General features: G+C 40.2%; 1 protein-coding gene across 10 annotated transcripts in view; it reads left to right on the forward strand.

Moving 5' to 3' along the window:
* Window positions 1-10,979, forward strand: part of CAST (calpastatin) — a 142,694-nt gene that overhangs the window by 53,787 nt on the left and 77,928 nt on the right. For all 10 annotated transcript variants that reach the window (XM_024131461.3, XM_024131424.3, XM_024131669.3 and 7 more), the window contains one exon: window positions 9,028-9,087. In XM_024131461.3, coding sequence (XP_023987229.1) covers window positions 9,028-9,087 — 60 coding nt within the window. The remainder of the gene's footprint in view (window positions 1-9,027; window positions 9,088-10,979) is intronic.

Below are 10,979 nucleotides of genomic sequence, written 5' to 3' on the forward strand. Positions count from 1 at the left end.
CCCCTGCATCGGCAGGCGGATTCTCAACCACTGCGCCACCAGGGAAGCCCAAACTAAAGTCTTTTATTTTACTTTTTGAAAGTAGGGGAGTCAACTTGTTATAGCAAAAAGTTCGTGGGCATTATCGTCAATGTCTGTGTTCAGATCCAAGCTCTACAACTTCTTAACTGTGAGATCTTAGATAAGTTACCTAACTTCTCTGAGCCTCAGTTTTCTCGTTTATAAAATGCAGATAATAATGATTAGGTCCTAGGATTTTATAAAGATATATTGAAATCAGATGCCCAAAGCCCCTGCCACAGTTCCTGGCATATGGAAGATTCTATAGTCCTCACCTACCTCCCCATCACACTGCAATTAATACTAAGTAAATTGTTCCCATCTCCTCTGTGAAGTTTTTCCTAGCCATTTTCAAACCCACACCTCAGAAATAGTCTCCCTCTTCTGATTTCTTATAATTTCATATTGTACTTAAGATCCTATCACAATTGACCTGCTCTTATATTACATACATGCTGAGATGTAAGTTGGTGCCCTAATTAGATCTGCTGGCACCAAGCCATGTTCTCCCTGAAAGAGATGGCTCAACTTCATTCATAGATGACCCATTTAATCAGAATCATGTTTTTTGTTACGATTAAACACTATACTTTGTTAGGTGACTGAGTTGCAGTTCTCTTTAGAAGCACCATTATTATGGTAAATAATTAAAGGCATTGCAAGACAAGATGGTATGTCATGGTGTGACTGCATGGCAAACAATAGAAAGAGCTAAACATCTGAATATTCATCTCCTAAAGTGAATAATCCATCACCGTAAACCTGTTCTCACTGGGTCCATGAATGGTATTTGTGAAGAACATCAGTGCTTTCTTTAGAAAGCCCCTCATTAGCCGTCTGTTGTTTGTTCCAGGTGTCTTACAGGAAGCAGCTCAGGGATTTTTTTGTGTATATGCGTTTTTTTAAAGTTATACAACTACTGGGTAATGACAGTAAGGATGTAAAAGACTAGATGTTTATGTTTTCCTAACCAGTTTTCTGACCTGTGCTTTGGACAAAATTTCTGATGATTGAATAAAACTCATATAATGTTGCTTTTGAGCCATCAGGTAATACTCATGTTTATTCATGTACAAATGTATACATTTATTTATTTAACACATACTTGTTAAGCAACTACTGTGTGCGATGCTTGGGTACGTGCAGCAGCTGAGACAGGCATGGTCCCTGCCCTCATGGAGTTCAGGTTTGGGTCTGTCTGACAGATCCTGTGAAGAAAGAACTTTAAAAAAAACCCATGATTTCTTTTCTTTCATTTTTTGAGATGTATTATTAAGATAAGAATCTCATTATGGTTCAGAAGCAAATTATACATTTCTCTCTTGTGCATCTAGCAGAGCTAACTTTACAAGTTAAAAATCAGTTAACTTGATTTTGATTTGTCAGGACTTCTTAATTAAAAAAATTTTTTTAATATTTGTTTTGTGCCTTGCCCAGATTGCCCTAATATTTGGTATGTAATTGACTCTCGCAATAGCCCTGTGGGGTGCATGGTATTTCCACATGGGAAGCCAGATGCTCTTCAGGTTTAATCGACTTACCTGTGGACTCATCACCACTAAGAAGCTATCAGACTGAACCTTTCTTCTGATTTATTAATTATATTCTTGATTCTAGCTTTTTTTAAAAAAAGAACCAAGGTATTAAAACTATACTTCATTCTTTGTTTGAATGAAACTTTAGTTGACAATTAGAAAATGGAAACAAAGATTGGAATCAACAGTGATTTTGAGCTCCTCTCTGCTATTAAACACTGTGGTAGGCACTGTGGAGAATAGAAATGATCCCTGCCTCTTGATCAGTTTACAGCTTCATTGACAAGACATGACATACACTTAGAAAAGACTCAGTAACCCTCAACAGCTTATATGATTAAGTGTTCAAGTGAGAAGTACAAACATATGAGAGTTGAGAAGGTAATGTGAGCTAAAGCAGATACAGGTGTTGTATCTTGAGCTAAAGCAGATACAGGTGTTGTATCTTGAGCTAAATCTTTAAGGGGAGGCTAGGAACTGTCTGAGCAGGGAAAGGCTTCCTCAGTGGTGGATGGGAGCATGATGGTGATGATAACACGGACTAGCATTTGTCCAGCACTTACCACTTGCCAAGCACTGTTGTAATGGGTTCATGTACATCAACTTATCCTTAAAACAACCCTATAAGGTAAGAATTGTTACTATTCTTATTTTATAGATGAGGACACTGAGGCACAGAGAGGTTAAGGAGGTTGCACATGAATTCAGTGCTAGCTGGAATTCTACCAGTCTTGAGTCCAGAGCCGCCTCTCACTCTCTTAACCAGTGAGTTATGCTGCCGGATGAGGTTCTCCTGAGACAGGAAGGACAGCATCCTGGGAGGTGGGGAGACATGGTGTGGGCTATCGCAAGAGACGCAGTGGAATGAGGAGATTAGGTCAAATATGGAAAGTCTAAGGTTCAGGCAGAAGACATTGGACCTTATCTAGGACAGTGAGAAACCACTGAGAGTTTAGTATTTCATCAGAGTGGGGACATAGTATGCATTTATTTCAGGTAAATTAGGCAGCGATAGAAAGGATTGGGAGCTAGAAGTGGGGGTGGGGATGGGGGTGGGAGAGAACAAGGTGTGGAAACTATTAGAAAGGCCTTGATGTAATCCAGGTGTGAGAGATACCTGATTAGACCAGGGAATGTGTGGGCAGGGAAAGAAATTAAAAGGATGGAATGGTAATGAGGACTTGGAGGCAGACTCCAAGCAATTAAGCGGCAGATGAGTTTCCCTGAATTACGTCATTTGGCCCTTACAGCAACTCCAGAGGCAGGTGGTATTACTTCCATTTTACAGATGAGGTTGAAGGCTTCTGGGAGGATAATTAATGTGAATGAATAAGTGCTGGAGTAGGCATTTGAGCCTGCATCCGACTTTCTTGGCTTCCTCCCTTTAAGGTAAAATAATGTTGTCTGGTAGTAAAGTAGGGCTGCTGATAAAGTATGGAGAACTGTTCACATAGTAAATGATATTTAAAGTGATGTGGTGGGGGGGGGAGGTAGAGGGACTTCCTTGGTGGTGCAGTGGTTAAGAATCCGCCTGCCAATGCAGGGGACACGGGTTCAAGCCCTGGTCCTGGAAGATCCCACATGCCACGGAGCAACTAAGCCCGTGCACAACTACTGAGCCCGCGTGCCACAACTACTGAAGCCAGCGCGCCTAGAGCCCCTGCTCCGCAACAAGAGAAGCCACTGCAATGAGAAGCCCGTGCACCACAACAAAGAGTAGCCCCTGCGCACAGCAATGAAGACCCAACGCAGCCAAAAGTAAATAAATAAATAAATGTATTTAAAAAAATAATAAAGTCATGGGGAGAAATCAACTCTCCAAGGATGCAGTGATATAAGAGAGAAGGCAGAGGGTTTGTGACTAAATATTAAAGAATGCAGAGAAGAATGGAGCAAGTGGAAAAGGCTTCCAGAAGGAAACAGGTCAGAGGGCTGGGGATTAGACCTGGAGCTCCCTGTGTCACAGCAGCCCTGGAGAAGAGGATGGTCAGTGATTCAAAATGAAACTGCGGATGGATTATCAGGTGGAAAAGGGCAGCATGTACGTGGGCTGGCATTCTCAGTAACCCTCCACAAACAAAGGCAGCTGGGGTGTGTGAAGGTGACTGGTGCTGCCGGTGGGAGGCCGTGGGGATGCTGCCAGTGAGGGGTGGGGAGAGGAAGCAAGGTATGGGGTGAGAGGCAGCCGTTGACTCATCTGCTGGGTGCACTCTGGGTGCAGTTTCTGAACTGAGCTGGGGCAAGGAGGGAGATCAAAGTGAGGCTGAGTGACTGGAGGGGAGGATTCCCATGAACCAGCTGACAGTACCTGGAAAGAAGCTGATTGTCTTTTGGGAGCCCAAGCAAGTGAAAAGACTCTATGACATGGGAGACAGAGAGGTAAGGAGCCAAGGGAATGACCTTTTCATCAACCAGATTTAATAGCAGTAGAATGGATGAGTAAGCCCTCTAGGACCCCACCCCTTCTGAAGAAGCCCTTGGGTCCAGCCAGGACCTGTGGGCAAGCTCACAACCCTCTCCACTTATATCCAGCATCACAGGATCATTGGGTTGGTCCTAGGTCTTGCTTCCCTTCTCGTGCAGCCTCACTAGGCATCCTTCAAGGGAAAGCCTTGGATAGTAACCTGCCGTGAGTAAGAGTGGGGGTGAGCAGATTAGTGTACGCAACAGACAGCTCTTTTAAAGGGACCCCATGTGGTGGAGGAGACACTTCATGCCAAAATTAGGTCATTACTTGCCTGTATATGGTACTGTAAGTGAGCAGGGATTGGTGAAGATGGATGGACGCCCACTTAGGATTGCAGTGGTTTGGAAGTTACAATGCCAGGGCTGGCGCTAGTGAGATACACCTGAAAGGAAGGGCATGTAGGATTCGGATATTTGGGGAAGAGAAGCATCCCAACCAGTGGCACTTATGTGAAAAAAACATAAAGGGGGAGGTGAGAGAGCTGTGCTCTGAGAAAGGGATGGGCTGGCTGCCTGGAGCAGATGTTCTGCACTGGGAGATGTGGTGGGATTGGAGACTAGCGGTCTTTAAAGGCAAGAGAAAGGATTTCTGTGTGATACAGTGGGTAACAGGAGTCATCATCGGTGGCTCTACTTTAGAGGGAGGCATGTGCGTGGGAGTGACACGTGCAAAGACTAGTGTAGCCAGAACGGGTGAGAGAGCTAAAAGGCTGTAGTATGGGAGACCTTTGCAAAATATATGTGAAAAAGGAAAGCAGTTTCCATTTTTCAAGGGTCTTAAAAGCATACCATCTCCCCCTCATATCTCTAATCATTTCCTGCAGTAAACTCCAAAATTCTTATTGTTGCAAGTAAACAAATTTAAAGAGGTTTTGTTGAATAAAGCCAGAACGTAACGTGCCATACTGGATAAGTACAGGATTAAATATTAATTTTTTCTAGGCTGCAGTTACTTTCTTTTATCGATATTGCTTTGTGTTAATGAGATTTGACAACACAGTAAGATTACTTCAGGTGGGCCTACAACTGACTTAGAACCAAAACATTTCTTCGGTCACCTAGGATTTTCTTCATACCTGTTAGAGTACTTAGGTTGTAACTAAACCTGCTTGATGTCTGTTTATTGCCCTGGACTGTGAACTCTTTCAAGGCTGTGACAGTGACTTATTCATTGTGTATCCTCAGCCGCAGGCTCATTGCTTTTTAAACAACAATTGTTGAGTGGGTGGGTGGAAAATAATGATATTAAAGTACTTTTTCTCTGTTCTTTGTTACTCTGATTTATGCTTTAATTTAAGATTATAAATGATTCATGATACTCTGGATGTCAAGAGATTTGCATGGGTCATTTAGGAGGGAGAGTATTGTTATGGCCTCACTTTAGTCTGGTATACAGTCCTAATTCCATAGAGAGATTTTGGTATATGAGCACTGATGTTGCTTTAAAACTGGCTATGCCTTGATGTTAGGACCGGCTGAGTGGTCGGCCCTGCAGCAGAGAGTCACTGGTTTAAAAGTCAGGGGGCCTGGCTCAGCCCTGGCACAGACAGCTTGGAGAGTCTTCCCTGCCTTCTGCCTGAGTGATGCCCCCTTATCCTTCAGTCTCCACATTAACTGTCACTTCTTCAGCATCACCTGTCCTGACTGTCCCCTGAATTAGATCTGGTTGCCTAGTCTGTGTTCTCATGGGACCCTGTGATTTTCCTTTATAGCACTTATCACAAGTAGTTACTAAAGTGGTTATTCTTTTTTAAAATTTATTTCATTGAAGTATAGTAGATTTACAAGGTTATATTAATTTCTGCTGTACAGTGAAGTGATTCAGTTATACATATGTATACACATTCTTTTTCATATTCTTTTCCATTATGGTTTATCACAGGATATTCAATATAGTTACCTGTGCTACACAGTAGGACCTTGTTGTTTATCCATCCTATATATAATAGTTTGCATCAGCTAATCTCCATCCCTCTCCCCCTTGGCAACCACAAATCTGTTATCTATGTCTGTGAGTCTGTTTCTGTTTCGTAGATAATTTCATTTGTGTCATATTTTAGATTCCACATGTAAGTGATATCATATGGTATTTGTCTTTCTCTTTCTGACTTACTTCACTTAGTATGGTTATCTCTAGGTCCATCCATGTTGCTGTAAATGTCATTATTTCATTCTTTTTTTATGGCTGAGTAATATTGCATTGTGTGTGTGTGTGTGTACATATATATACATATACACCACATCTTCTTCTATCCTTTCTTTTGTTGATGGACATTTAGGTTTTTGTCATGTCTGGCTATTGTAAATGGTGCTGCTATGAACATAGGGGTACATGTGTCTTTTTGAATTATAGTTTTGTCCAGATATATGCCCAGGAGTGGGATTGAAGTGGTTAGTCTATTAATGTCATCTCTGACCAGGCTGTAATTTTCACAAGGTCAGAGACAGGTCTGTCGGTTTCCCATCAGCTAACACAGTACTTGACACAAACTATGTTCTGGATAAATACTTACGGAGCCAGTGAACTGTGGTAAACTTTGATGGGTCACTTAATTTTTATAAGATACCATTTTCCTCATCTGTTTAAAACCTACATATTCAAAGTTTTTCTCTAAGGTTCTTCAAAGATTTATGGGTTAACTCTTCAAAATTCTTAAATTATAAGTTATTCACACCTATGATTAGAAATTCAAACCATGTAGATTTAAATTGAAAGTGTATATAATCCCCCAGTAGGGGTAACAAATAGTAAACTTTCCGTGTCTTTACAAATAAAATAAAAATTGAACACACTACACTTAGCCAGAGTTGAACCAGCCCATAACAGAATGGGATTATTTTCCTCCTTTCCAGCCCCCATGAAGTGGTTTTCCTATTTTAGTTTCAAAATGTTTAGTGCCTTAGTGATGGGATAAAACTTTCACGGAGGAATCTATGCTGAGACCAGGTGTGGCCAAGGCCTTCAGCTAAGTTCCCATTATAGCCCGCTCCATGCTTATTTATAAACAAGGCATTCCATGGAGATTTTACTGTCCTTGGTGAGCCTTTGAAAGTTTTCTTTCTAGGATTTAAGGATCCCTTCCAGCTATTGCTTATTAATAAAACAGTAAGGCAGATTGGAAAATCCAAGGCTATGTAATTTCAGGAATGTTTTAATAAACTTGGATGTTTAGAAAATAAATGTTCACCCAAAGATTTGTGGCTTCAAAAGAACCTTTGTGTGGAGTGTTTGTCTTGGGTGGTCTTAGATGGCTGAGGGAAATCACTGAAGGAGTTGGATGTAGCTAAGTGGAACTTCTTGAGTTTGAATGGACCTTTGCACAACCAATTCTACTTGTGGAAAGACAGAATTGTATAGATATGGGTATGTTAATCCCCACAAATTAAAAACAAATTCTCCAGGAAAAAGGAATAGTCACATATTTGTCCATTAATTTGATGAGGGAAATCTACTTCGGTACATCTTCCAGTTCTTTATCCCGAAGAGAATGTGAGAGAGACAGCACATGCCTGCCACAGTGACAAGGGGTGTGTATGTGTGTGTGTGTGTGTGTGTGTGTGTGTGTGTGTGTGTGTGTGTGTGTGTTTTGGGGTGGGGGGTGCTTAAGGGTGCTCAGGAATAGTTAAGTTCATATGACTATGTTTGAAAAGTCAGTATACTAAAGCTTTGGGCTTTTATCTGTAAAATGTGGCAATTTAACTCTAAGCACCAACATGCTCCACATTAAATGAGGTCGGTGGGGAAAGTGATCGTGTTCATGGGCCATGGGTTATAGTGGGTTCATGCAGTCACCTTGAGTGTGGTGTGTCGAGGTAGGGGAACTGGGGCACCAGCAGGGACGGGTCCATCCTGCCCGGGGACTCAGCTTCTGAAGTGGCTCAGGGCCAGGCATCAGGGGATGGGGCTCTGGGTGCTGCTGGCAGGGAGCAGCTGTTTACTGACAGCCAGTTACTTAAGAAGACAACTAGTGCCAGATGGAATCCCTGGGCTCTAAAACCTAATGGACTCAAATGTTAAGGAGGTTTATATGAGCCTTAGTTGGAATTCACAAAGAATGTAATTGTGAATTTAATATTAACCAGTGTAATACAGTTTACTAGAGTACGTAGTTCTCAATACCATGAGAGTGTCCACATGCACATCCCCCTGCTTGGGTGATTAGATTGCAGGGGCTGACTCCACATCCCTAGGAAAGGTGCTTCTTGAATACTTCAGTTACCATTCATCACCTTTTGCCCTCCAGGGAGGAGCCTAGATGAGACAGATAATATAGCAATATCCCCTCTGCAACACCATCTCCCACTTTCTCTTCCTTACATGACGATTCTAATCTACCTGAGCCTATTTCCCAGAGCTATGCCTATTCGTCTATCTTACAATAGCTTAGGAATAATGCACTAGCAATTTAATGAACACCTACAATGTGCCAGGCATTTTACCCACATTATCGCAAATAATTACAACCCTGCAAAATAGACATTATAGGCCCCATTTTATATACTTGGAAAACTAAGACCCAAAGTCACAGAGCTAGTAATGGGCAAAGCTGGCATTTGAACAAAATTCTGTAAGTTTCAAAGTCCATGTTCTTTCTGAAAATAATACAAACAATAATTAGAATAATATTTACTGAGTACTTAATTACCAGGCAGTAATAAACTTAGAAGGTAGTTCTTACCTATGGAACAAAAATTGAGAAAGGGGAAACCAAAGGTCAGAAAATTTAAGTAGCTTGCCCAAGATTATTTAGTAAATAGCACACTCCAAATTTGAACCCATTTGATCTGGTTACAAAGGCTTTTACCCAGTGGGCAACACCACATAACTGAACTTTTATGGTAGTGGTACTCTAGGTGAGGTAAAACCAAGGTAAAGAGTTAAGAGTAAGTATGGTTAAAAGGACCTGAAGGACAAAGAAGGTTGTAGGTTAACTATAATTAAACTTCTTATTTCTTTCCTTTCTAGGTGACAACTTCCTCTGCTTCAACCAGGAAGTCTTCCAGTATGAATCCCACAGAAACCAAGGTATGGAGAATCTTCAAGGGTTAACTTGGGTGAATGCCTTTCAGTTGATTATATGGTAAAGCAAAACGAATGTGGGCTGTTGACAGATGGGTTATGTGTCCTAGGAAACTTAGGCTATGGAAGTAAACGTTTTCTTCCTAATTAATGAGAGTCTTTGGAAACTCAGCTTTCCTTTCACAAACACCATCTATACACTTATACGTCATTTTAGAATATCTAGAAAAGAGTAGTCAGCGAGAGTTTTTTTGGTTCTAGACTTGAGTTTATTTAATTGTAAGATAATTTCTCTAAGTACATTTCTCTGGATCTAGAAAAGAATATAAATTCTTAATTTCTTACTAAAATGGTTTTATTATCCTGGCCACTTAAAACTAAATCTAAGAATGAGAAAGGTTACACTAAGTGAACATAGAAAGAAGTGATAGAGATACTGGTTATTTCAGATGCTTTCTGAAGTTTCTTTCTGAAATTTGAGTCACGTGGGGCACCATCCTATTGATAAACCTTTGTCAAGTTCTTGGGATTTATTCTGATGATAATTTCTTGGAATTTCAGAAGAAAAAATACAAGCATGTCCTCCAGTGGGATTGCCATGTGGAGTAAGCCTAGTTCTGAAGAGTTGGCTGAGCTGCCTTAAACCCTCTCCCCTAATTACCATGACTCAAACTGTGTTTCTTGGGACTGTCTTGGGATGGAAGATTAAAGAGAGAGCATTCTCAAGATGCTCTCAACTAATTCTTATGAGCTAATATTCTTTAGTGCCTTTAAGAGCTACCCCAGCTCCATTATTATCAAATTTCCCTTGTTTAAAATTACCCACATACTTTTGCTTTCTATTTTCCTTGTAACTTTACTATCCCAAGTAGGATCCTATGCCATAATTTAGTACTGGCACCATAATTTAGTGCTACTGAGGGATCCTATGGCCTCATCTTGAACTTTTCTTTAAAGGACATTGCAAATACCTTGAAACACACTGTCCAGCTCTAAGCTCTTATAAATGTCATTTAGCACTCATTTTAATTTTTAAATTTATTTTTAATTTAAAGTTATGTTTTTACTTAGTAATTTACATTTACATTAATTTCTTAATATGTTAACTGATCCGTAATTAATCTATTAGCCGTCACTACTTATTTATACCAAGCTTAATCTTAAAAAACAAAAAAAAATCTGACCTTAATCTTAAAATAATCTTAATTTAAGACTGTAGAAGAAATATTTACCCCCACCCCAAAAAAATTCTCGTTGAACTTAGAGTCCATGAAAATTAAAGTAAGGAGATAGAAAGGAGAGCCAGAAATATAGGATTTCCATTTTATTATTTTGGTTTGCATTTGACACAATGCCTGATTATAATCCATCCCCGCTGACTCTCAGCTTGAGGACCAATGATTATTTCAAGCGTGCCCTGTTTTCCAGAGTAAGTGTCAGCAAACACTTCAGCCAATGCTAAGCATGAATCATGAGAATTCCTGGCACTCCTATGGAAGTGGATGAAGAGAAGAGAGAGAGAGGAAAGTAGGAGAGAGAAGGAGGGAGAGACAAAAATAAGATGCACATGATGAAGTGTCACCAGTGGCTGACTCAGGACCACTTTTTGCCTCAATTCTCTTTCCTTGGTGGATTTCAATCACACTATTCTCATTAATCATCTTATCTTTGTGTGCTGCTTTTTAAAATTTTTTTTTAATTTTAAGAAATTTTTATTTTATATTGGAGTGTAGTTGATTTACAATGTTGTATTAGTTTCAGGTGTACAGCGAAGTCATTCAGTTTTACATATACATGTATCTATTCTTTTTCAAATTCTTTTCCCGTTTAGGTTATTACAGAATACTGAGTAGAGTTCCCTGTGCTATACAGTAGGTCCTTGTTGGTTATCTACTTTA

This window comes from Physeter macrocephalus, chromosome 8, assembly GCF_002837175.3.
Source record: "Physeter macrocephalus isolate SW-GA chromosome 8, ASM283717v5, whole genome shotgun sequence".
NCBI lineage: Eukaryota > Metazoa > Chordata > Mammalia > Artiodactyla > Physeteridae > Physeter > Physeter macrocephalus.